Source organism: Anas acuta, chromosome Z (assembly GCF_963932015.1).
Source record: "Anas acuta chromosome Z, bAnaAcu1.1, whole genome shotgun sequence".
Lineage (NCBI taxonomy): Eukaryota > Metazoa > Chordata > Aves > Anseriformes > Anatidae > Anas > Anas acuta.
Genome location: NC_089017.1, coordinates 10,011,287 through 10,038,769, shown reverse-complemented (window position 1 = coordinate 10,038,769; position 27,483 = coordinate 10,011,287). Strand labels below are relative to the sequence as shown.

The following is a 27,483-nucleotide window of genomic DNA, read 5'->3' as shown; positions in this document are numbered from 1 at the left end:
CCAACCATTCCCATCACCAGGCTGGATCTGCCCTCATTAACGAGTAACCAAATCAAACAAAACCTCCAACCTTTCATTTTAGAGCCTGCAGCAAACCACACCAAAGTTGTGCCAGTCTGCAAAGTTGTCTGGTTTTGCAGCCAGCAATCTTACAGTAAGTTGATAAGGAAACTTTTAAATAGCTTCAATGCATGCAGTTTAAAGTATGGAGAAGCTTCTGAGGTTTTGATTTGTTTTGTTTATTTGTTTGTTTTCATTAAAAGGTTGAATTTATCTCTACATGCACTTACTTTTAAATAGTTGCTGACAGATTTCTCACGTACTGTTTGGCTGGAGCTTTGCTAACAGATGAGAATAAACAGTGTTTTTTTTTTTTTTTTTTTTTTTTTTTTTTATGTAAAGCACAGTGAAGGAATGAACACAGTATTGGAGAGAGTCTTGTAGGGCTTCTTCATCTCTCTTCTAAGTTGGCACTGTTGGTGTGAGGAGCCAGGAACCCAGGTAAGGAAAAAGATCTTCTACCTGCTCTCCTCTTGGTTCATTGGAAAGATTGTTGATTTCTCTGTATTCAGTTCTGTTATACTCTGCTGATTATACTTAAATCTCTGAGAAGCTTTTTAATTGAATGACTGCATAAAAAGTGCAGAGTTCTCACTGCTACAGCTGTGCGGAGTTTTACTGGCTTTCTTTACTAAAGGAGGAAGCTACGTCTTTACTTCACAAAACTTATTTTTCTTAGCAAGATATAAAAGCCATAAGAGCATGCATTACACAGTTAAAAACAAACAAACAAAAAAAAAAAAACAAACAACAACAACAAAACAACAAAAGAAACACTAAAGTAGAAAATGACTGCATGTTTCTTTTCAACATTTTCAAAATGAAATCTTTTAGAATATTGCTTTAAAATAAATAATTTTGTTTTTATATTTCTATTTTTGTTTGTTTGTTTGTTTTGAGACAAAACAATGTTATTATGTTCTGCTGTAGCATCCTATAAAATATGGTATTGATTCAGTAACAGGATGAGGGGAAAAAGCTTTTGCATTTTTCAGCAAATAAACGGTTTGACTGGAAAACTATTTTCCAAGTCTACTAAATGTTATTCCTTCCCAGAGACTGTCTATAACCTTCTGTCTCATCAAATAAATTTTGATTGACCACTGGAGTGAGAAATAGGCTATCTGGTCTCTCTTCAGCTGTTGGTGAAGAATCTGGATGAGGTTTGAACAGTGATGGTTTGCAGTTTCAACAGGCTATTCTAAACTAAGAACAATAAAAAAGATGAAGGAAGGATTCACTGCAGCAAAGCAGTTATGCAAAGGGGGATCACAGACACATGAAAACAAATTGTTTATTGGCAATAGGTTGGAGCTAGTTAGTTTTAAGTTTCTGTTGTTTTACATGCTCTGTAGGAAAAATGGTCTCATGCTTTTATTTGAATTCCTAGAAAATATTTTTGATAATACTCAAAAAAAAAAAAAAAAATGATGAGCAGTAGCAGATCTTTGTCACATTCAATATGATTGATAAGCAACTTCTTAAATAGAATTACCATGCAGTCATGATTAGTATTCAATAAGTGAAAAACCCTTGGTAAGAATAGCCTTTGACATCTTGTCTCTTCACGTACCCCTAATTTATTTCATACCTTCTCATGTGTTATCGCCACATTCCTCGTACACTGCTTAGTAACTTTTTACTGTGAAAATGATTTATAGACCCTGCAAGTCAGAAGAGGCATGTCACTAAGATACAGGCATAGCTGTGAGTGCTACAGCTTACTGAGCTCTTGTTACCTGTCCGTGTGCTGTAGATGAACACCTCCACTATGGACAAGACTTTGCTATTACACCTGATCCTGCTGAGCCTGCTGGTTGGCAGCAGCCAAGGGTGCTACTGTGAACGTTACCCATGGGGGCCATGGTCCAGCTGTTCAAAAACCTGCAATTATGGCACACAGACAAGGCACAGGTAGGGCTAAATTGTCTTACTACTTTTATGGTTCTACTTCTTGTCTTAAAAAAAAAAAAAATCACTTTGGGGGAGAATAGACTGTGCCTGAAGCTCCGGTTTCTGTAATATGTTGGGAAAGAAAAGTTATTTTATCTAAATGTTTAGCAGATTAATGGATTTTAACTGCAAGGCTTAAAAATTACAAAACTGCCTGTAGAATCCTACAGGGCCTCCAAATGTACCTACTTCTGCCAAGACGCATAGTGAGGAAAGATCAGCCAGGTCCTACGATGGCCTTGCCAGCAATGGGCATTGAGCAACCAGACCCTGTGAACAAACAGGGCAGGTGTCCAGTGCACTGCAATGCTGTGGGAGGAGAGAGCTCCAGCATGGCAAGCCTACAGAAAGCTGCTCCTTGTACAAACAATTTTGCAATGACCACTAAGTCGACTAAATATTCAGAAGCACCAAACTAGATGCAGTACAGTGGTATACTCTACACCTGCTGGAAATCCCCTCTTCAATCCTGGCTTTTTCTGTTGCCATTCTCTTGATGGGATGAAGTGAAATTTTCTGCTCTGTAAATTTAAGGCATTGTTGAATTTTTTATTTCAATCAGCATTCCACAACTACCTATTGTCATTCAAGTTTTTATTGGGTTCAAAGCATTATCAGCCTTCATCCACAGTTTGAGAACATCTACATTCTGTTTCCTTCCTCTTTCAATTACATTTTTTAGGCAAATAAGAATGGATGAATATTATAACCAAAACTTCTGTGACCGGTTGTGCACAAAGATGGAATCTCGTGCTTGTAACCAGCAAACATGTCCTATCAACTGTCAGCTTGGAGACTTTGGACCTTGGTCAGAATGTGACCCATGCATTAAAAAACAAGTAGGTAGAAAATGCATTATGTGGACTAATTACAAGAAATTATGCCTAAGAACCTTCTTTCTTTCAGATATTCAACTTCAAGAAAATTTGATCTGCAAAATGACAGTTTAAGTTAATATGGGCAACTGGTTATAAATTATAATAGCAGGAGCTGGAGGGAACAAGTTAAAATAAGTAGATCAAAACAGAAAGGAGCAATTCAGTAGTGTAATTCCATTTATGAGAAATTCCTTCAAAAGTGCCATTGTCATTATTAAAGATGAGTGAGATTCCTACATAAAGGATAAATTATGATAAAGGTTACATGTCTGTTTAAGCAGGACCAAATCATGGGATCTTTAAAATAGTATAGCATTTTATATGTTCTGAAGATGAAAAATAAGAGGATCAAATTATGCATTGAAAAGAGTTAATTGGTAAATCTTAACCAGTACTGGCTAGAAATGCTATATCTTACACTGATGGTCAGGATCTGTATGAGATTGCTGTCAAGAAATCCAGAGTACCATTTCTCCAAGCCTTTAGCCTCCACAAAACTGGTGTGCTTAGTATCTGTAGAACAAAATCCTCCAGTGACCAAGTCCCTGGGCCTGCATTTATTCCCTGATGGTAGAGTTAGGAATTAAGTGTATCTTCCCTGGCAGAGAGAGAAAGGGTGAAAGGGCAGGTTCAAGTAGGTTTCACCTAAAGAAACCAAGCCCTGTCAAATATAAGATTATAGGGAGTGGAGCACATTTTGTTTGGGGTAGTTATGTGGCTGGTGGATCTGAGCTTGAGGTTTACCATAAGAGTAGCTTTGAGTGTTCACGCAGACATAGCCTACAGCTCTTCTGAAGCTTCAGAAATCCACACCTGAAGAGCAATAACAAAATGCCTGTTAGGTATCATAAGTATATCTTTACACATATACATGTATATACATACCTTGATGCCAGTGCAGGACAAGAAAGACATGGTGTTGGGTGCTCATGAAGAAGCAGTTCTAGATTTGAGATGTGGATCACCCTGTGGGGTTCCCATCCTGCAGTCAGGATGAACAGTGAGAACAGAATGGGGAGAAATGGTGGGAAACAGCAATTAAACTGCAAGCATTGAAAATGCATATTATTCTCATTCAAACTTATTTTTGTGATCAGTATCCTCTTGTTAAATTGCTAAGTTTCTTACCTACGTATATGAGAAAGAATTGTTCATTTTTATTAACTTTAAATATTGATGCAAAATATTTGTTGCTTTTTTTTTTCTAAAAAAAAAAAAAAGTGCTTTTATGAGCTAATCTGTTTTTTTCATCCAAATTATAAATATCACTGCTTCTGACCTTTATAAATATAAACAGCCATCAGAATAGAGAATGTGACCTCAAGATGAGTATGAAGACTAGTGTAAGCAGGCTCCCAGTGAATGGGAGGGGTAAAGAGGTTAAAGCTCACACAAAGAATATAATGAGTGCTATAGATCCCAAATGGAGTGCAAGGAGTGGTTATCTTGCTTTTAGATGGTCTGGTGCTGCTCCATGCACCCTCCATTCATAGTCACTGAGTTACTGCTATTTCTTGGAGGTCATCCTGCATTATTAGTTCAGGGTCCTTCTACAGAAGCAGTAATTAAGTCTGGTTATCAAATGGGGAAAAAAAGGAACTTGTTATCAAATGGGGAAAAAATCCTACCCTGTTTTAGGGAAACAACAGTTCAGTCAGATGCAGACCAGTTTCACTAGCAGTCCATTGAAATGGAATGAAAATCTGGCATTATTTTTCTAGCGGTCTTTAGCATCATTATTCTTCAAGTGGGTTTCTAATTTGAGGACAGAAAACCAAACGAACTTGAAATTTTGCTCCCAGATAGAAACTATAGAAACTCAAGAACAGTTTCTGTCGTGTCCAGTTCTCCCCAGAAAAGAGGTCCCATGAGTGGTGGCCAAACCAGCTAGTTTTGGGATAGGGATACATGCCATTGTCATGGTATTTCTATTTCAACAGAGGTGATAATAACATGAAAAAAATCTCCACTAGCCTGTTCACACACAAATTCCTACCATACCTCCTTGACTGAATGTGCTGGAATTGTACTTTTCATTCCTGCTGTGATGTAGCTCATGTTGTCAAATGTTTCATTATTTGTGCTCTGCCATTGAGGCTCTCAATGTATCGGATTTCAGGTGCCTACGTGCCTTACCTGGGATGAGGATGTGGTAGGATGTAAGGGAAAAATCAACCAATGAATTTCTCCAGGTCTCTGATTTCAACGAAGTTCTAGCATCACAGAGACACGTGGCTCTGCCTGAGGGGCCAATCAGCTACAAAAGCGCTCAAACATTTTTTTAAAAAAAGTTTCATTTCTTCTGCCTTCCAAAAAAGTTTTCTTTTCTTCTGCCATCCAGTTTCGTGTTCGAACACTCTTGCGACCATCTCAGTTTGGGGGTCAGGCCTGCTCTGAACAACTGGTGGATTCCCGCCCCTGCTTTCCAGCAAAAATCTGCAACATAGTGGAGGTCAACTGCAAGAATAAATTCCAGTGTGAAAGTGGTAATGATGGCTTCACAGATTACTGCTGCATTGTTCAATAGTAAATAGACTCTACTTGAGGGGAAAAAGAAAAAATTAAAAAAATAAATAAATAATGATTTTCCTGCTCAAATTCCAGGGAAAGGGGAAAGGAGAAATCTTTACTTGAGGATTTACATTTGTTAGTAGGAGCTTATGTTTGCAGTTTCTCCTGTAGCTAAAGGGAATGATTCATGGTAGTGCAATCTTTAGCTTGGGTTGTCAGCACAATCATGGCAGCTAGAAAGTATCACTATTCCACTGACATATTTTTTTACACATTTTTTTTTCCAACACAAACGTATCCATATAGTTTGTCTGAACCCAAAATTGCACTATTTTTATTGAAACTGCAAAACATTTTGTTGGTATTTCTTACTTGCTTTGGTTTAAGTATACCTGACTAGGTTCTATAACTTTATCCTCATAACCTTTTGCTAAAACTTAACCTAAGCCATTGTGGCTTCAAAGCAAGTCAAACTGGTAGAATAGAAACAACTACAATTATTGTAGTAATCTAGACTTTATACTGCCTTACTGTTAATTTCTGCTGCAAGCTTACACCTTTACTAGGGAAAGAAACTGCCTTTCTTTGCATTCAAATGCAATGAATTTTTGCATAAGGATTATTGCTGCTGTTTTTTCTCTGACGCAGGTCGCTGCATTGCAAAAAAACTGGAATGCAATGGAGAAAATGACTGTGGGGACAACTCTGATGAAAGAAATTGTGGGAGGAAAAAGACAGTGTGTGGCAGAAGGTTTGAAAGCATCCCCAGTGTGCAGTTAATAGGCAATGGGTAAGCCAGCTTTGCTTTTCATAAACATGAAATCGTTGCTGAGTAATTTACATAAACTAGATAATACCCAAATTCTCATGTGAGAGTATCTCCAAACACATAATGTCTCAAATCAAAACTAGCAAGAGATTACAAGAATGCAACCAAACTGGCAGGCTAGGATTTGTCTGCTGCATTTGTCAGTCCTATTCTGCACTGCTGAGGAGCCATAAGAGAGCGTTGCTGTCTGAGGGACCTTGCCTGCCCTCACAGCAACTGGAACATCACATGTTGGCAAATTCCAGCTCAGTTATGTTAAAGAACTTCAGAAATGTGAATGTTCCTCTGCAGATGTGTGACTGTGTGTGACACACCTCTCACAACACTAACCATAATATCTTCCAGTCTATAACAGAAGCAGTTGGACACTTAAACAAAGAATCACAGAATGTCTTGGGTTGGAAGAGACCTTAAAGATCGTCTATTTCCAACCCCCTGCCATGGGCAGGGATGCCACGGACCATGTCCCAGGTCTTCTGGTATTGAATGAACTTAGTGCACTCTGGAAATATCACTTGTGCTAGAAATGGAGAACTACTTATTCATTTTTCTAGGCCATTTTTGACCTCTTTATTTGAGTAAAAGCAATTGTCTAGGGAAGTCTTACACTGACATTGGTGTTATCTGGAAGGTTAGGCAATACTGGAAATTATAAAACAGAATTGCTACTGTAGCCTGGATGTGTGTTTTTTTTTTTTTTTCAGGTGAAATCAATGTGAATTAGAAATTCTTTTAGATAAGTTTATTTCAAAACAGTAACATTACCTTTACACTCATATCCTCTCATTCAAGCATACAGTATCTTCAACACAGCTGTATTCCAATGAACCATCCAAGTTTATGTCTTCCTGACATTGTTTAATTGTTGTTTTTGTTTGTTTGTTTGTTTGTTTCTTTGTTTTTGTTTTTAAGATTTCACATTCTGTCAGGAGAGAGCCGAGGGGAAGTCCTTGGCAACTCATTCTATGGAGGAGAATGCAGAACTGTGAAGCGTAACGAGACAAGGATATTATATCGTATTCCTGCAAACCTGAAGGGTGTCAGCTTTCAGGTACTCTCTAGCAGCAAATACTAGCTGAAAAACCCTTGTCACAATTGCAGGCCAAGTGCTGAAGTCTTAAGAAGCACTGCATGTTTTAAGGCAAGATTTCTCAATGTGGTAAGGCCTGAACATGCTTCTGGTGATGTGTAAAAATGGGATGAATTGAATGGTGTTGGGTGGCTTACTTGTGCCTTTCTGGTCTGCTTTTACCCACTGTGCCAGATATTTGACTCAATGTGATGGATTTAGGCTTTTCTCCTGCTTCTCATGACAAGTCTCTGTTGTGACTTGATACCAAGGGTCTTGATTCCAACCTGAACATAATCTAGCCAGAGGTTTGATCAAGTCCAAAACTCATTTCAGCATCACTGCTGTGTCCTTCTTGTACCAACAGCTCTCCGAGCTGCAGCTTCCCTTTCAGTCATCTGCGGCCTTGGGACAAGCTCTTCCTTGAGCAATTTCAGCCCCTCCATCCTGCTTGTTCCCCTTTCAACCCTTCCAACAAGCAGTGAGAAGAGGAGGTAGATACTAAATTTGGCAGGCAGAAAGACAAGAAACATATGGTCTGGTAAGGGGTTTTGCAGGAAAAGCCAAGGACAAATAGGTGCTGGCTTATATTTTTTCCAAAATCCCTGAATCTGATTTTTAGATAATATATTTTAGATTTTTAGACACTGTTATTTAGAAAATAATATGAATAATGTGGTTAGTGCACAACATCTGGCTGCATACATATGACAGGCTCTCTGAAGCAAGTAGCTACTGTGCTGAGAAGTAAGAGATGCAGGACACAAAAAAAGGCTCAAGTAATGTGTGAAATCTGAACTGCTAATGTTTGTCACAACTGCTGTCAGATTTTATTATTAGTTTAAAAGAAGCAATTTAACAAAGGAAATCCTTTACATTCTTTTTCTTCAGTGGAAACTTTAATGGGTTTGGCTATTCTTCTGTTTTGTTCAGTGATGATGAAAAATTACTACGTGTAGAAATATTCAGTTGAGAAAACAAGTCTTCTTTTGCTGTGGTGGTTTCATACAGATGTTCAATTAAACTTTACCACACGGCTCTCTTACTCCTCCTCCTCAAAAGAAGGAGGGGGGGAGGTTGAAAATATGATGAAAAAAAAAAATCATGGGTTGAGATAAGGATAATTTAAATAAAGTGAAAAGAAAGAGGGAAAAAGAGAGAGAGAAAAGAAGAAGAAGAAGAAGAAGAAGAAGAAGAAGAAGAAGAAGAAGAAGAAGAAGAAGAAGAAGAAGAAGAAGAAGAAGAAGAAGAAGAAGAAGAAGAAGAAGAAGAAGAAGAAGAAGAAGAAGAAGAAAAGTCCATGTGGAAGCAAAGAGAGTGAAAACAATTATTTGATGTTCAACTATGTCCTAGGAAGCAGGGCTTCAATACACATAGTGGTTGTTCATGAGGACAGATGTTTTCTTAACGAGAGTCCACTCTTCTCCTTTCCCAGCTTTTACTGATTTTTCTACAGCTTTTAGTGCTGAGTGTGTCATCACACACTATGAAATATCCCTTGGTCAGTTCAGGTCATCTGTCCTGGTGACATCCCCTCCCCACCTCTTGCCCACCCCCAGCCTGCTGGCTCTGGGGTTTTGAGGAGAGTCTCAGCAATAGACACAACACTGGTGTGATACCAGTGCTGTTCTAGCTACAGGTGCAGAGCACAGCACTGTATGGGCTGCTGTAGGCAAACTGAAGTCCACTGCAGCCAGATCTGCCCACATCTCCTTAAAGTTGTGTGGTTAACGTTGTTATTAATGTCCATCAGCAAAAGTGTTCAGTGTTTGTGACTCTCACTAGGTTTGCACATCTATTTTTGAACATTTAGAATTGCCTTTGGTATAGAAAGGTCACAGGATCAGGCTTTCAACTCAGATGCATTTTCATGCAAAAGCATGTGACTTCTTGGAGAACAGAACTGGATCAGGGGGATGAACATCAGTGCTCAGGGTCCTTTGCAGCCCTGTTGGGTGAGCCTAAAAGGAAAAACTTGAATCTTTCTAACACCCGCAGATCTTGGGAGGGATTTGCCCAAGTTTTGGGAAATTGAACTGATGCTGAAGTCATCTTCGTGATACTGCTTTGCACATTACCACTGAGACTTACCAAGCTTATCCGGCAGGTTCATACCCTGTTCCCCTTCCGCTATCCCTAGTTCATCGTGCAATATGGGTGCTCACACTGCAGGTGTGCTCTAAGACTCCCCCCTGGATTAAATGTTTTCATTCTTCTAGCAGGCAATGAAGAAGAAACAAAAAAAAATGCACCAAGTTCTTTGTGATGTACATTATAAAAGCCATGGGAATGGGACTTACTCCTAGTATCAAAGTAATATGTAGCTCTGAAAGTCTTTGAAAAGTGTGATGAAATATTTGTTGAAAATTATTCCTAAACTTCAGATCAGGGGAGCTAGGGAATTTTGTGAAAAATTTTTTGAAAGAAAGTGATATATGCTTTTTTTTTTTTGCCTTTTTTTTTTTTTTTTTTTCCCTTGTAATGTACGTAATTCTACTTATCCTTTATGTACCTCACCTATTAACTCAATTTATTATTTTTATTTATTTATTTTTTTTTCCTTTAAGGACAGCTTTTAGCTTATTGGCAAGTCTAAAAAACATCAGGCTTGTTTCTTCCAGAAAATGTCAAGAATTCATTGTTTAACAGGTTGGCTTGTTTCAAGTTGTTATTTGGGCAAATCCAGTTTGCTTTACTGAATCTCCAGGTAACAAATGAAGAGGATGATGTAAAATCACATTTCTACAAAGATTTAACTCAGCTGAATGACAACGATCAGCAAAGTAGTTCATTCGCTCGTGATTCTCGAACAGGATTTAGCATCCCAATACTATTCTCAAGAAAGAAACGGGTTCAAGTCACATCATCTTCCTCCTTCAAGAAAGCCATAAAAGCCTCACAAGAAAAGGTAATTGAACATTGCCTTCAATTTCTTCCTTTCCTTGAGTTTCCACCTGTGTGTTTTGGAGAACTGAGCTATCAAAGGTCACTGTCCATTATCAAGGCACTGGCAGTACATTTTACAAAACTGCTAGAATAACACATAAGGAAGGTCAGAAAACAAAATAGGTCAAAAAAAATCTCTGAAATAATATACCAAGATAAAAATTTCTAGAAATAGACAATTATAAAATTCTACCTCTTTAGTGCAGAGGAATACTGTAGCATATTAGATGCACGTACTTCTACAGTTTAATGTCAGTAAAGGATCAGGTATTGCTTTGTTTACAATTCTGCCTGGCAGAGGCCATAGAACAGACCACAATTAAGGCTTGTTGAAACCCAAGAGTTGTAATAAAATTAGAATGCGTCTTTTACAAAAACACGAGTCTAAATTTTCTTCCTATGACAGAAACTTTATCGTGAACCTTGCTAACTTGTCCTAACTAGTAAGAAACCTGACTGCTTAAAAAGTTCAATATTTCTAGTCTGAATTAATCTATACTGAAGTTCTGGCTACTGGAAACCTGTTTGCTTTCATTCCCATGTAGATATGTATATACAGATCAGGCTGCTCTTTTATAGAACTGGTAAGTTTATTTTGGTAGAGTAGTGTCTTCTTATTGAAGAACCCATCAGAACTAGATTAATTCAGAAATTATCAGATGTTCCTTTCAATAAAACTGTCATGAGGAAGGTTTCTTGGATTTACATTGGTTTTGACCATTGCAATTTCAGAAACCCACATGAAACATTTGATATCTTAGAGCTCTTGGCTCTAGATGTAACAGGTTAAAATCCCACCTTAGTATGTCCATGGCAAGAGTTCAGACCTTGCCATGAATTCAGACCTATATTTTAAACTGTGTGCACATGGACTTCACATAACCATCCCAGGATCTCAAGCTCAAGTGACTTGAAAGGTCTTGAACTTTTCCATGTTAGAATAGATGAAATATGAAAACAATGCTTTAAAGTTTATATTTGTTTGCCATAATTCTTTTGCTAACCTGACCTTTAGGTCCTCTAGTATGCCACTTTGTCATGATCTCTCTGAGGTCTTCTGCTTATGTTAAGGTAACCATCTAGGGTGGTTCATCTTGCATATCTGTAGACAACAGCAGTTCTACAGAGATCTGCCTCTCAGATAGCTTCCCGCCTTTTGTATCAATGAAGAGAAACTGTGTGGATTTCTACATGAATGTAGAAATACTGAATAGTGTCTTAATGGAGTTGTGGAGGGAGCCCAGGTGAACAGCTCTCACTCTTCTCTACTTCCTACAATACAGAAAGACCCTTACGGTGAGGCTGGAATATTACGTTACATGCTTCGCTATGAACTACTTTATTAATCTTGCCCTTCCTGCTGCATGCTGTTATTTTTATACATTGTTTTCTTCACTTTTTTGTTACCAAATTCCTATGCTGTCTATGCTTCAAGATTGGGAAGAAAGTTCAGAAACTGGAACATCAGCACCTGCCTGATAGCATGTGCTCTGCAGTCAGTCAAAGTCACATGGGCCTTGAACCAGGCTTTGTGCCCATCCCCTTAGCTCAAGTTCCTAGTATTCCTGGCTGCAGTTAATTGAGTTTGGTGGCTTGAACCACAATTCAAAAACTGAGGGCTGAAAGGTGCGAAGTCTTCCCTGTCCTTGGAGATGTCAGGCATGGACAGGCATAATTCCGTGGCAGCTGTGCTTAAAATACTTGGAATTAAACATCACTTAATTAGCCAGTATATTCTGGTGAAACTCTACTTTGTTAGAAATTGTCTAATTAATTAAAACTACCAGTTTCAACATCAACCCATCTCAGCTTGTGTTTGGCTGCTTTTTTTTTTTTTTTTTTTTTTTTTTTTTAAATTGGAGTAGTTTTTATAGAATAAATTAACTATCTGAGTGTTTACACTTGATTCTGATCATTTCTTTTGGCTGAACATCTCTAGGAATTATACAGCACTATAGTTTGTATTAATAACTGGTATTAATGGGTCAAGATAGCCACAGGCACCAGGGGGTACCAGTATGTTTAGATGTGTGCCCAGTAATAACTGAAGACTTTGAAATCCAGTTTCCTGAATTTCTTCTATAACAGCTTCCAAGTTTGTTCAAGTCTCAGTGATTTAATACAGAAATCATGGAATAAGGTGAATTGCTAGTAAGAAAAGCACTTAAGATACTTTTAGTAGCAGAAAATATAAATGTGAGATGTACACCAAGCAAAAATTCTCATTTGGTATGTGGAAGCATCTTATCCAACTGAGAATTTAGACTCACTATTTGCCAAAGTGGCCTGTAATTTTGTGCATAACTGAAATGTTAGCCACCATGGCTGAAAATTCAGGACCAGAACCCAAAGGAAGTCCTTTTCCTACAAATGACATTACCACAAGGTATTTTAGGAGCTGAGTACAGCCTAGAAACTGTTACATACCCTATTTCTTCCATTCATGCAGCAGAAAACTGAGCACGCTTAGCTTACCTTCCAGTGTGCAAATGAGATCACTGAAACGAATAGTGTAGAGGTGTGCATAGCTGAGAGCTGAGCTCCAGCTCATGTGTTTTGTTGATGAGTCCTGGCTGGATAAACTCCCTGTTTAGATGCAGCCTTGTGTCTTCTAAGCCAAGTGAGCTTGAAGACTGAAAGGGAGCAGAAAAAATGTACCAGAAGCAAAATTCAGCAGAAGAACCCATGTACCATTTCTTTTTATAATGATTTTTTCTATCTGTGTGTTACTCATTCGCTCCAGTTTCCCATCACTCCTTTTGCTCTTGATCTCTTTGCTCCAGCTTTTATTATTATTATTATTATTATTGGTTCTCTTTGCCACTTTATAAATTTCTTCATTCAGTATTCTATTTCTCTCCTCTCTTTTTAGCTAAACTCCCACATTAACAACTGCTAGCATTGGAAAAAAAAAAAAAAAAAAAAAAAGGAATTAGCTGTCTTTAAACATGAGATTGCTCAATGTAAGAGGTGACATTTCCAGTTTCTGAACTTTTGCTTTTGCTTTTTTTTCTTCTCATATCATTCTCCAGCCCCTGCCTATTAACAGCCTGACACTTAAACTGAATGAGATCTTTATTCCTGTGGCTGTAGTTTTATCAGACCGATAAATAGCGTCTGAGACTTCATGACAGTGAGGCACTACACAAAATACCCACTCAGGATTAGTTTCAAACAGCCCACAGATGTTTATAAACTGCAGCCTTTCCTCCTAGCTTTATGGGTGTCTTACCAATTTCAGGTTTATTTGTTACAGCAGGAATCATTTTACTTTCTGTTTTTCTAGTGCTTAGGAATCCTTATGTTGGAAAGTTATGTTTTCTAGTGCTTAGGAATTCTTATGTATACTCCCACACTGTAAAGCAGTAATGAGCATTGTCTTCAAGAACTTCACAGGGCTCTTGGGAACTCTATGGCTAGCTTGTGTTCATTTACTCATGGTTAAAGCAGCACAACAGACAGGATGAAATAATTCTTTCAGTGCTGTTCAGGACATACTCTAGGCCACTCTACTTTCTGCAGTTAACTGCCTATTAAGACTCTCCTTTTTTGTTTGTTTCTTTGTTTTTGTTTTTATTTCTAGAATTCCAACTTTGTTAGAGTCCATAAAGTCATCTCTGTTGCAAGCTTCACAATGAAAGAGTCAGATCTGCAGCTTTCAGATGTCTTTCTAAAAGCACTTAACCACCTGCCCCTGGAGTACAACTATGCTTTATACAGCAGAATATTTGATGACTTTGGCACTCATTACTACACCGCTGGGAAGATGGGTGGTTCCTATGACATTCTTTACCAGTACAGTTCAGATGAATTGAAGAACTCAGGTATGTAATCCTCAACAAGAAAATACAGTGATATATGTTTACCAGCTTTTCTTATCACTGCTTGGTTTTAGGAGTTACACCACATAGCAAACTCAACAAAAATCCTTTAAGCTTTCACAGACACAGGAATTATCCACTCTGCCCAAATACAAGGCAAGAAAATTTTTTCCATGTTCTATTTTGAAAAGTCCAAGTTTTTCCTTCCTCGGTAAACATCACTGTGTTCAGGGACGCCTCTTAAGACCTTCAGATCAAGGTCCTGTGACACTAGGAAGAGATATTCCGACATACCCCAGTGTGGGACAGAGGTCCAAGAGACATAAGTACTATCTTCTGAGCTGCAGTCATTAAAGCTATAGATATTGTTTAAAAATGAGTCTGAAACTGTTCCCATGCCAAAATGAAAAAACAACACTATAGAAGTGGAAATCTAAGGTTAAAAGCTGTGAAACCTAACACCATCACTGTAACTTGTATAAATACAGGAGGATACCTGAATGATGTGGTATAACTCAGTGCAATGTTGTTTGCACCTAGGAAGTGGGCACCTGCAGCGGTGATGACCGATTAGTGCCCTATGCCCAAAGTGCTGCAGGAACAGGGACAGCCTTTTGCCATGACCTCAGAGAAAGGTTTGTTGTTCCCACCACCTCTAAATTCTGCAAAGCAGCACCTTGGGAGAGTGTGGTTGGGCTGTGAACAACAAAGGATTGTTCCGCAGTGTACCAGTAGCAAGGAGTGTCAGATACTACAGAAGAGGTGACATGGGAGAAATACCCAGACAGGAATGGGAGAAGGACTTTGGAAGAGGGTGAACATGGTCAGAGCCTGATGGGACTAGGGAGATGAGGAGCAGAAGAGCCACTGGTAGTGGGGTCAGTGGTGCATGAGGAGCTTGAGTGAAGAACAGAAGTCAGAAAGAAACTAGTGAGCAGGAAGACCTGTGGTGGCTCAACTTGATGGTGAGCCTTAGGGCATGATGTGGTCATGTAACACAGGGTCACGCAGCTGCTGCTCTGGTATTTCTAGGACTGTCAGAGGATGAATCAATGGACTGTATCCGAAGAGAAACATCGTGGCGTGTGCTCTTCATAAAGAAGAAGAAAGTCAGTACCAGATGCATCACAAACAAGATGACTGTGAAACATGAAGGTGACTGTGCTGATAACAGGGCTGTTATCCTGTTAGTTACCTTGAGAGATACCACCCCCCTCAACAAGTCACCCCAGGTGACCTCCCAGCTTTGAATTAGCAATGCTCTTCTACCACTGTCAGAGAAACCAGTGTTTCACGGTTTCCCTGAAGCAAGCATCAGAAACATCTTCTTGCTAGCAAAAGAAATTATGATGTAGGAGTGCTCATCCTCTGCTCTGGAGCACTGCAACTTGAGATCCAGTGTCACTAGCTCTTCCCAGCAGTCACGGATCTGACAAACATCTCCCATGGGAGGGATCTGACAAACATTCCCCATGGCCCCAGAGCCAGGTGTGCCAAAGTGGGAAGTGGGCACAACCAGAAACATAATCTCAGCCAAGTACCTGATCTTCTCTAGGGGTTGTTCAAGGTTGCTGAGATAGTTGGGCAATAATAATGTTCCTTACCCTTCCCCTCCCACCTTCCTCATGCAAGGCAGACATCTAGGTGTGGGAATGTGTCTCAAACTGCAGACAGCTGGTGCAATTTCTGCAAGAATGGCAAGAGTCACATTCTGCATCACTAAAAACAGGGATTTCCTCACCTCCACTGTTTTTGTGCTCTTTCTATGATCAATCCAGTTACCCAGACATTTACTTCTGGGACTAAAGAGCCTGCCTAGAGAAGCCTGCTGTATCCCATGCAATTTACACAAGTCTTCTGTATGGTTATATCTCTGTGGTGAGAGTCTTGCACATCCTTCTTTGGCAAAATATGACACACCACTGAACAGAACAAGGATTTTTATGAGCTTAGACTCCTTTCTTCCAAGGATAACTTTGTAAAATTAAAGACAATATATTCCTTTCTATCCTTTCTAACACTTTTTGTTGTAATGTTCATGTTACATCCACTTTCTCTGAAAGCCTTTTTCTGACAGTTCTGTGCTGAAATCTCCTTTCAGGTTCCATTCTGCAGTCAGCTGAACAGTCGATCTCTCTGGTCAAAGGTGGCAGGTCAGAATTTGCTGCAGCTCTGGCCTGGGAGAAAAAAGGATCTTTTCCAGAGCACCCAGTCTTCACAACATGGCTGGAATCAACAAAGGACAATCCCATAGTGATTGACTTCGAGGTAAGAAAAACACTGGTTTTTCAAAGAGCTATGCAGATGTTTCCTGCCTTTTAAATCAGGATGGTGCTGTGTGTGATAAGAATTATATGTTCACACACTTCTGGGCATGACATAAAAAACAGTGTGTGCCTTCCTTTGTCATGTATGACATGTATGTGGTCATGTAACACAGTTAGGGTCATGCAGCTGCTGCTCTGGTATTTCTAGGTATTTCTCATGTATGACAAAGGAAATGTATGACAAGGTATGGCACATAGCTAAACTGAAGGTAAATGCTAACTGGCTAGCTGTTTTACAGGTGTCATCCATTGTGGACCTGGTGAAGAATGTGCCATGTGCCGTGACCAAGCGCCAAAACCTCAGGAGAGCCCTGAGGGACTACGCAGCCAGGTTTGACCCATGCCAGTGTGCCCCATGCCCCAACAATGGCAAGCCCGTGCTTTCTGGGACTGAGTGCCTCTGTGTGTGCCAGGCTGGCACCTACGGCAAGAACTGTGAGATCCGTGCTCCGGGTTATGATTCAGGTGTGTGGAGTGATACTGTCATGATACGTGTCTGGCCAGGCCCAGAGAGAGGTGGTGAATGAAGTGAAATCCAGCTGGCTGGCTGGATCCAGCTGGTCACCAGTGGTGTTCCCCAGGGGTCAGTGTTGAGGCCCATCCTCTTTAATGCCTTTATTGATGATTTGGGCAAGGGAATTGAGTGCACTCTCAGTAAGTTTGCAGACAACTCCAAGTCGGGGGGGAGTGTTGATCTGCCAGGGGGCAGGAAGGCTCTGCAGAGGGACCTGGACAGGTTGGATCAATGGGCAGAGGCCAATGGGATGAGGTTCACATAGCTAAGTGCTGGGTTCTGCGCTTTGGTCACAACAACTCCATGCAGTGCTACAGGCTTGGGCAGAGTGCCTGGAAAGCTGTGCAGAGGAAAAGGCTCTGGGGGTGTTGGTTGATGTTCATCTGAACATAAGCTGGCAGTGTGCCCAGGTGGCCAAAAAGGCCCATGGCATCCTGGCTTGGATCAGAAATAGTGCAGCCAGCAGGACCAGGAAGGTGATCAAAACCTGAATGATTTTAGAAATGTGTTTATAAATTTATACATGTAATTATTTGCAAAATAATAAATGCATCTATTGATGCACAACTCAAATGTAGCATATAAGTGTTTCATGCAATTGCCATCTAATACCCGAACCTTTCTCTCCCGTGTTATTTCAAAATCATGTTTCCAATGCCTATCAAAAATTATTTTTCTTAATACAATGTTATGTAGGCCTGAATTTAGAATAACTGAGAAGCTCTTGACACCAGAGCTGAGACCATTGCAGAAATGTTGAAGGATTCACCCTAAAACAGCCTGTCCTGCTTCTCTCTGGGCTGCTCTTTTCATGGTTCTCAGACTCTGTAGGCAGGACATGACAACCTAAAACCTCAGTGATGTTACCTGTTGGATAGCACACACAGAAGATAGCTGGAGTTTAGAAAGATATTAGGATAAGCATTGGTTTGTTAATTTTCCCTCTAAAACTCCAGGAAGTCTTTGGCCAGGGAAGCAACAGCCAGGTGGGGGAAGAGCTGGTCACAGCTGCGCTCTGTGACAGGTCCTTGATGTTGTTAACTTTTTATATCCTTATCATATTTTTCCAAAACACACATGATATCATAAATTCCCATCATACCTGAAAATCCCCTGGCTATTTTGTCAAAGATAAATCTGATATAACCTTGCCTTACTAAATCCATGGCACTTCTTATCCTATGGTGATGGTCAGAAAGTATAAAAATATAGGGAGAATTAAAAATAGAAAAAAAAAAAAAATCATAATGAATAGGCAGAGTTCATCAAAGAAATTGCAAGACATGTTAAAATATTCCTTAGCTACATTAATAGGATAATAGGAAATTAGTTGTTTAGCAATAAGAATGAAAATGAGATCAAAGATAATTGATGCGCACATTAATAAATTCATTCCTTAGTTTTCCTATAGCCTATTATGCTTAAGACAAAATAGCTGATGGATATAAGAATTTTTATTACAGTGTGGGAGGAAAAATCAGTTTAAAATGTCGTAAGGATGGGGATCATAATCATTATTCTCAAAAATAATAAAGAACAATTTCACACAAAAGCAGTTTTTGAATGATTTTGACACTAATGGCATACATATAGAAAAGAGAAGAGACTTTCAGTACATTATTATTACTATTGTTACTGTTATTATTATTGTAATACAGAACCAAAAGAGGGCAGAAGGAAAAGAAAGTGATACAGGCAACTATAGACCTCAGAAAGAAAAGAACAATTTAAGGTATGCAGTTATAGATATGAATGTAGATAATATATATTATGCAGAAAAGATATGACGTGTAAATAAAAATCCTTATATAATCCTTCATGATGGCACAGACGAAATACCCTGGTGGGTAAAAAAAGACAGTAGTGTTTTAATTTAGCTTGTGTAGGAGGTAGACTTGGGGTTTAGACTTAGTGTTAGAACTCATATCTAATTTGATAGCTCATCATTTCATGAGCTATCTGAAATGGTAGTTGGTACCATGAAAACTCAAATATCTCTGTGTGCAATAGAAGTAGAAAATAAGCTGCTTCTGGGTTTAAATGTGATTTACAAACAAAACTGAAAAGGAAGGTGTGTTTTAGGCTCTTATGAAACACCTGGAATTTAGCTGAGTCCCCTGGAAATGGCTATCATGAATTTACCCTCTCGTATGTGAAGATTTATCAAATGACGGGATTTATAAAAGTATGACACAGATTTATCAAAAGACGGTATTTTCTTTTATTTCTTGCAGATGCTGTAGATGGCCGCTGGAGTTGCTGGTCTGAATGGAGCCCATGTGACACTTCCTTCAAGAGACGAAGGACCCGGGAGTGTAATAACCCATCCCCGATGAACGGTGGAAAGCCCTGCAAGGGTGAACAGGAAGAAGAGGAGGACTGTCATGTCTCTGTGTTCACGGACAAGTAAGGAGATGGTAGATCAAAAGACCTCTGTAGTCGTAAGGCAGAGTTACAGAGCCCTCCAGGACAGTTTTTGTGACTACTAGGGAGAAAGGAGACAGGCAGATCTCCTGTGTGAACATCTGTGGAAGGAGCTGAGAGAAGGAAATATTTGAAAATCATTGCAGTTTGCTTCAGGGTTTGCTTCAGGTTTGGATTTATTCATTGTTTATTCATAGAAAATGGCTGATCGGTTACATACTAAAGTATGACTGTAGCTCTCTTAAGCTGTTTTGTATGACTTCCTGTCCAAAGTGATTGAGAATTCATCTACTTCCACTCATGGGAGTTTGCAGTTTCTTTTCTTTTTTTTTTTTAAATACCACATTCTCTTCTCTTAGAAGTTTAGGTCTGAGCTCAACGCCTCAGAGAATTCCACTGAAACTACCAAATTTTTCATATTCCTGCTTTGATTGTGTCTGATGTACCAGTTTTGCAAGTTCTCTACTTGAAATCATAACGCTAGCCCCAAAAGTTGCTGTATTTCTTACCTCTTCAAGAACAAGACTTTGTACGGGTTCATTTTCTCTCTTGGAAAAAAAAAAAAAAAAAAAAAAAGGCAGAATGAGAAAATGAGTCAGGTTTTTCATCATCCTTGCTGTAATGACTACAGAGGAGATTCTGGAGCAGACAGGAGAGGATGAAAAGCAATGGACCGTGTGATTCTTTTTTACTCATCTCAGACACCAAGCTTTACAGCTCCACACTGATAGAAACCAGCCTCCTTTAACCATTGTCTGATAGCACCAGTTGGGTTATGACCATGCTATCTGCTCTGTAGTTGCTGTTGTTTTTACAGGGAAAAGACTCTGATCATTCCTGTCCAAAGCTTCTGACATTCTGCCATTGTTTCTAGGTGACTGCTTAAGATGTATCCTTAACATCATTTTTTTACTTTTTAGAGGGGCTCCCTGTATTAATGATGATGAGGCAAGAAGAGAAGAGGATATCATAACTGGTGAACCTGAGTCTGGATGCTCCAGGCCAGACCCACCAGAAAATGGATTTATAAGGGTGAGAATAAAAGACGGAAGGAAAATGCAGTAGTTGCAGAGCTGTCAAATTTTACAGTTTTAATTTAATTTAATTTAATTTATTATAGTTTTACTCAGGTTTTTTTTTTTTTTTTTTTTTTTTTTTTTTTTTTTTTTTTTGCTAGGAATAGCCAATAACCAAGCTACATAGTGTGCTAGTGAGCATGTTGTATACATGGTGTGTTGTGGGACTGCAGTTCACCAGGGTTCACTATCAACTGAACCAAAGGCAAGGCGAAATCCATTTCAAACAGTGGTCTAAGAATATTTCTTTTGTAACCATGGCATTAATTAGTGTAGCCAGACAAACATTCTTTAGGCGAATGGATGACTCCTGTTTCAGAGAAGCAAAAGCAAGCACATATTGTCATTGTTTCTTTTGGCAATGTCTATTTTTATTACTGCAGATTTTTTTTTTTTTTAATTTTTAATTACCGTGGGCTTTTTACTTTGTTTGTTTGTTCTGGTAGAATGAAAAGAACCTGTATGATGTTGGGGAAGAAGCTGAAATTGCCTGTGTGAGTGGTCATGTTCTCAGTGGCTATCAGTTCCTTCGGTGTCTGCCTGATCAAACCTGGACACAACAAGTAGTTGAATGCCAACGTAAGAAATAGAAAAGTAATTTGGCCCTGCAACAAAACAGGTGGAAGAAATATATACAACATTTGTTTTAACAAGAGAATCTGTAATGATATCTGAAGAGGTAGCGTTTTAAGAAGGTATTTTAATCATTCACACTAGACTTGGCAAAAACCTGCTGAGTCACTACATCATTCCTCTTCAATTCAAAAGTGTTGCTGTTATGTGCCTTGTAAGAATATTGCAACGTTAACTGCTTCAGAAAACACTCAGATGTTGCAAGGTCCTTCTCTCATCTAGCTTTAAGTATCTTTGAGAGGACTCATCTCCTGTTTCCAGACTTTCATAGATAATCTTTAAGTTTGACAGTTATGCTGAAGAAAGTGTTCTTGGAGGAATCTTACTATCACTTTTTATATTACATGGATGATGTTTCTAAATCACCTTTACACTGCCTTTAAAATCCCCACAATAAATCAAGGCCTTGAAGTATTTACAGTCCAGTCAACAGTTATGGATCAGAACTGAGCTGATCTTGTTAAATGGAGAGGTTCCAACAGCTTGCTGGAACTCAGTGTAATTTGATTATTTAGTGTTCATTTTATCAAAATAATTTCCCTGAATATACTTATGAGTTTTCTAATGCCATTCGTTTTAATTATTTTGTTTATAACTTCATTTATAAAAAAAAAAAAAAAATGCTGTAAATGTCAGCCTTATTTTTAACAAACTTTAAAATTAAATTACTTTTACTGGCATATATTAGAAATTCGTTGTAATTATTCAGTTATTGATTGAAAAGTATTTTTACAAAACACACTGACATGACAGTGCACTGAAAATTTCTAGACTTAATTATGATAAATATTAGTTTGGAATGTCAGTCAGCTGTTAAGTGTTATCGTGAGTGCCTTCATGGCTCTTCAACTGAGGCATTATGACTTGCTGTAAATATCCCTACACCATGAAAACAACAAGATTTTTTTTTCTTGTTTATTACAGCCGCATTATGCCTCAGGCCACCAATATCTGACAGTGTCACAATTTCCCCATTTAAGCAACACTATGACATTGGTGAAACCATGAGGCTAAGCTGCCAAGCTGGGTTTATAGTCACTGGTCAACAACAGTACACTTGTGGAAAAGACCTGTCGTGGATCCCACCTGTTTTGAGACATATTACATGTGAAAAAGGTTAGTATCTCTGCAAATGCATTATCCACAGCATGGTTTATGATAGCTAACTAGCAAGCAACTGGCTGTTTTTTAGATGTATAGCAACTGTTCATTAATTTTGCTTTTACTTTTTTTTAAAATAACACTAAATTATTACAACACTGAATTGTTATTTGCAGTGTACTGTACACTTTAATCATGGAGCTGAGATGCTGACACTATTATTAGAAAAAAAAAAAAAAAAAACAGTTGTATTAACATGGCTTTGTGAAAGTAAAGTAGGAGAACTCATTCTGTTGAAACATCTTGTACAAGTTTTTGCAGCGATTCTTGCAAAGAGCTTTGTTTCACTTTGCTGCTAGTTACAAGAACTCTCCCTTGTTTCAGATGAACAAACTAAGATTAGAGGGTTTTGCGATCCAGGTCAGAAACAGGTTGGATCTGAGTGTGTTTGTATGTCTCCAGAAGAGGACTGTGGGTAAGTTAAGTGCTTTCATTAGAAATATAAAAGTCACCGTTTCCCCAGTGACAGACAGAGAGTCCATTGTGAGCACAAAACAAAAAGTAGCAAAAGGCAACAGAAAACTCAAGGTTACTGGTCTCTGTTCAGATACTTGCCAGTTATGCCTCTATATTCAAATTACAGCCCTCTTTATAGGTCTGTGAAATAAATGCACAGTGACGTTAACCTAATGGCACACCACGGTCTGTCCTTTTACTCTGTTGCCACTGTCACCTGCTACTGGAAATTCCCACTCTTTCTTTTCTTCCTTTTTTTCCTCCAACTTCCTAGGCACTGTCATCACCTCCCTGTAATGGTCTCACTCCTTGTGCTTTAAATTCACACTTTTCAGATGAACATGCTGCAAAATACATTGCATATTTCAGACTTCAAAATCATATAAAACACATAAGACTTGGATTTACTGTCTCTCACAGAACACAATCTGCACAGACCTTTGAGCCTTTAAGTTAATAGAGGGTTATCCTGGAGGATTTTTAGTGAATGGCTGGCCAGAGTGGAGGTCATGTGGGGCTGGAGATGGAAAGAAGAACATGTATTGAGTATGAGCTGGGCTACTATCAGGCTGAGAACACAGGGTCTGTGGAAGTATCCCGTGCCTTGAGGAGGCAACAGCAACGCCTGTTTTCTTGTGCATGAATGTCTTTCACTTCCTATCTCTTGGATGGGATCAAAACTTCCCCAGCTCACAGCACTATGCTGTATCAGGGGCTTCCCAAGGTCCACATACTGCAGTAGCTGGACAGATACCCAGCTTGGCCATGTTTTTTCTGTGTTTCATCATATGCTGGTGGAGTGTTTAGAAGCACGGACTTGTTTTACAGCCTGCTAAAATATTTTTTCTTTTTCCTTGGGGTAGCCACTACTCAGAAGACATCTGTGTACTACATGCTGCTTCTGAACAGAACGTGACAAAGTCCAGCTGTCAATATTCAGCTGAAATGTGCCTTGGAGAGCAGTCATTTCATTTCTTGCATGCTGGCCCTTGCCTTGGTAATACCAACATACGCTGGGCTATTGAAAGGGCAAAGCTCTCCACAAACAGCATGAAGAAAGTGCCCTGCGGCTATGACACCTGCTATGACTGGGAGTACTGTCCAGGTATGGCTTCTGAATGATGGCATTTATCCCAGCCCTTAGGCACTGAAAATAAAACATGCTGGCTCCTTCACTGCTCTAAGGAGAGAATTTACAGACATTGCTGTCTATTTCACCAATTTATGGTGAGAAGACTATGGAAGTGTGGTCAGTCCCATGTCCCTGCTAATGTGTTACAATTGGGTATGTGCCTTTTCCCTTAGGCACAAGTGGTGTAGTGTTGCCACTTTCCATTAGTAAGGGACAAAAGGAACTTAAAGATTAAGGGAACTTAATCTGTAATCACAGAGATGTAATCAGCAATTTTATCACCTATTCCCTGTGAGGCTACTAAAATCATCGTTTTGTGCTTCAGGAGTAAACCTGAGCCACACCCTCTATACCATATAATTAGATTATAAAATTAAATAATAAAACTACTTAGCAAGACAGGGGCCATCAGGCTTAATGGGTTTTTAATGGTAAAAATTGCAAATACCCATACATGAAAGCTGTGTTTATTAGGAGTTTTAATGAACTAGCTAAGCTGTTTGGTGAAACTCCTAAGAGGATTATTTTATAAACACTGTTGTGCAACTTGGCTATTTACTTTGTAACCGGGTGATAAGAGCAGTGGGTTTTCCTGTAAATGTCTGAGGTGCTGGCTGGCTCCACGCATATCACATGCCTGCCAGGAAAATTCTGAGTGGCAGCCACGCTCATTCCTCCACTTGCTTCCAGAGACAAACATGATCTCTATCACACCTTGACTGCTCACAAAAAAAAAAAAAATAAAATAAAATAAAAAAAAATCAGCAGTGAGAAGCAATCTTAAAACCCTATTTTGCAAAATTATTTATGCAGCACAGGATTTGAAGTAGGTGGCTTAAAGGTACTGCACAAAATATTGCTCATTGTGGGGCTGAAGCTGTGGTCAGCACCAGGTGTGCCCCTCAAGGGGCACAGTGTGGTGTAGCCTCCAGGCACTTCAGGCTCCTGGGTAGGTGGCTATAATTTAAAAAAGCATTGGTTTTATTTCTTCCAGAACCTGTAAGAAGTCTAGATCTGTTCCCACTGTGAAATTGGCTTAAGGCTGGATCCTGTAGCATTACCTCAGTGGTTTTTTTGTTTGTTTTGTTGTTTGTTTTTTTCAAAGACTCACATAGAAGTCCTGTTCAACAAGCAAAAATGATGGTGAGCAAGAGTACCAGGAGAAAAAATACATTGAGTGTTTTATATAAGTTTTCATTGGGGTACTCATGAGGTTGGAACGGGACTCTCCTCCTCACTGTCTTCACGGAAGTCTTCTTTCCCATGAATATGCACAAACATTTAGGAAAAAGAAGTTTTGATGTTCCTGAGAATGAGTAGTTGGTATCAACACAGAGGCAGAAAATACTTCAGTATCATATGAAAGCAGCTAAACTGAGGAAAATGCATGTTTTTCATGTTTTAAAGTAGGAGAGGCAGAAACTTGGTTTCCTGCCTAGGGAATTTCTGGGAAAGAATATAAAGAGTCAGAATCTGATTAGATCAGAAATGGGTAATGAAATAACCGGCAGGACTGAGTTTACCACAGGCCAGCAGCAGGTAGCTTAACATTCATAAAGGGAGCTGTAATGAAATAGGAGCTGACACAATACGGACCTTAAGACTCCATTTCACAGCAACATTGTGTGCAAAGATAATTGGGAACAGAAAGTCAACTTAATATCTTTTTGTTTAGAAGAAAGGTCAGGGAAAACCAGTGGATAAAAATAGTTAGATAGTTCATTTCTGCTCCTGTATAGGCCACTGCTGCAAAACCTGGTATTTAAAACTTCTTTTTACTCTACTCCTAATACCCTATCAACTAGTACATGCACTATAGGCCCTCCAACTAAGGTATCAATCTGCAATAGCATTGTTCCCTGTTGGTTTCTGAAATGTTGTCACACTATAAAATGTTTTCAGTTATGACGTTTGCAGCTAAATCTCCAACACATTCATTCCTAGAGACGCAGACCCAGTGCTCCTGCCTGATGCCTTACCAGTGTCCCAAAGAAGACAGACGGCTTCACTGCATCCAGATGGAGTCAACAGGGAGAAGGAGGACAGTTGGTTATTGCATGCTGGCAGCCATGAAGTGTTCTGGCATCAGACTGGAGGTGCTGGAGGAGGGGAGCTGCCTGGGGTAAACTGACAGCTCTCCTGGTGGCCACCACCACCACCCCACTACGCATGGGCTAAACTACGTTGGGGAAAACTTGACTAGTTATGAAAGGACAAATGGATCTAAAAGGATGCAAAAAAAGATAGAGCTCATTTAGTGGGAAAATGGTGGCAGTGGGTTTTTTATTTCATGAAGATGATGTGGGGTTTGAGATACGGGGATACTGCTCTCACTGTCATTAACTCTGCATGGGCAGAGGGAGGTAAGTGAGAGATGGGCATAGAGGAAGGGGAATGCTGCCTCTCATTTCCCTGGTGCTGGATTAGACTTTTCCTTTCCTCAGCCATTTGTTGCTCCCTCTCTGCACTGGTGACTGCTCTGCACCCTGGTCATCTTGCTGGCTGAGCGCCCACTGGGCAAATCAAGCACTTCAGCATCATTGCACATTCCCTCTGACACCTAACAGGTTCATGACAGAGGCTACATGTATGGGCACTCACCATGCAAATTCAGGGAGCAATACAAAATACTGAAAACCACAAATACACAGTGATTGAGTGAAGTCTTCTTCAAAAGTATGAGATTATTTTTTTTTTAATTGGTGTAACTGAAGGGAGGAAGGGTTTGCTTTCCGGGTTTGTCTGTTGGTTTTGAGCTCTAGGCTCAGGATTTTACAAAACAGAGGATTAGAAACCTGCCTTCCAAGCAGGGGAATGCTGGCTGACAGTTTTTTTCCACCAGCAGTCAGCAAAACAATGAAAATCGGAGGGGGGGGGAAGGGGGGGGGGGGAGCATCCAAACAGCGTCCATCCATGAATAATGTGCCTTATGCATAACTGTCACACCTATCCAGAATCTGGGCAGAGTCACCTGCAAGCAGGGAGTGGGCTGTATGTGAAATGATTATTTCCCCTTCAAGAAGGTATTATACCCCTGCATCTGGGATGCTGCCAATCTCTCTCGATTTACAGTAGCTAATTTCAACTGGATGGAGCTCAAGGAAGAGAAGCAATGAATCCTTCAGCTAAAAACAATGAAGCATTATATTTTCTTGCTTAAAATGTACTAAAAATGATTTTAATAAAAAGATAGGTTTGCTCTTGTAGTTCTGTACTTTTTTTTTTTCCAATGGAAGATTTATACTAATATGATGGCAATGGTCTGGGGGAGGGTTGCAAATTTGATTGTCCCTGGCTTCTGTTTTTTGTACCCTTATTTCATATTGCTGTTCACATCTTGTAGGGGAATAATCACTCAGAATGACTTCCTCACCCTCAACAAGCACTGAAGATTTCTTGCTGATGGCCTTCTAACCTCAGTACTGGCTTTTCATTACAGGACTCTGACTTCAGTGTCTAGCAGTGTTTGCTGCAATGTGGGGATTTTTTTCCCTGATGCTTCTCACCACAACAAATTACCAGATTAAATTATTTCCTGGCAAACAGAAGGCAAATGATGGCTCCCTGACTGCCCCTGTTTCTTTGACACCTCTAAATCTCAGAGAAGTTGTGTGCTTCACATTAAGACTTGCATTGTTATCTCTTGCTGATGGGGATAACTCCCACAGTTTCTGTTTTACAGCTGAGCATTAT

The 27,483-nt window shown here is 39.4% G+C and overlaps 1 protein-coding gene across 3 annotated transcripts; it reads left to right on the top strand.

The window, feature by feature from the left end:
* On the top strand, positions 1 to 26,996 carry C6 (complement C6). 3 transcript variants are annotated; one of them, XM_068667063.1, is made up of 19 exons: positions 1 to 154; positions 403 to 501; positions 1,817 to 1,974; positions 2,696 to 2,852; positions 5,233 to 5,377; positions 6,051 to 6,192; positions 7,144 to 7,282; positions 10,008 to 10,208; positions 13,830 to 14,070; positions 15,100 to 15,222; positions 16,169 to 16,335; positions 16,634 to 16,859; positions 19,143 to 19,314; positions 20,253 to 20,364; positions 20,855 to 20,987; positions 21,966 to 22,157; positions 22,527 to 22,617; positions 23,522 to 23,763; positions 25,735 to 26,996. In XM_068667063.1, exons 3-19 carry the CDS (start codon positions 1,817 to 1,819, stop codon positions 25,914 to 25,916), a joined length of 2,823 nt encoding a protein of 940 aa, XP_068523164.1. In that variant the 5' UTR covers positions 1 to 154; positions 403 to 501; the 3' UTR covers positions 25,917 to 26,996. The 3 variants fall into 3 exon arrangements, with proteins under 3 accessions (XP_068523164.1, XP_068523166.1, XP_068523165.1); XM_068667065.1 differs by having other exon boundaries at positions 1,722 to 1,974; XM_068667064.1 differs by having other exon boundaries at positions 124 to 154; positions 408 to 501.
* The last annotated feature ends 487 nt before the right edge of the window (positions 26,997 to 27,483 follow it).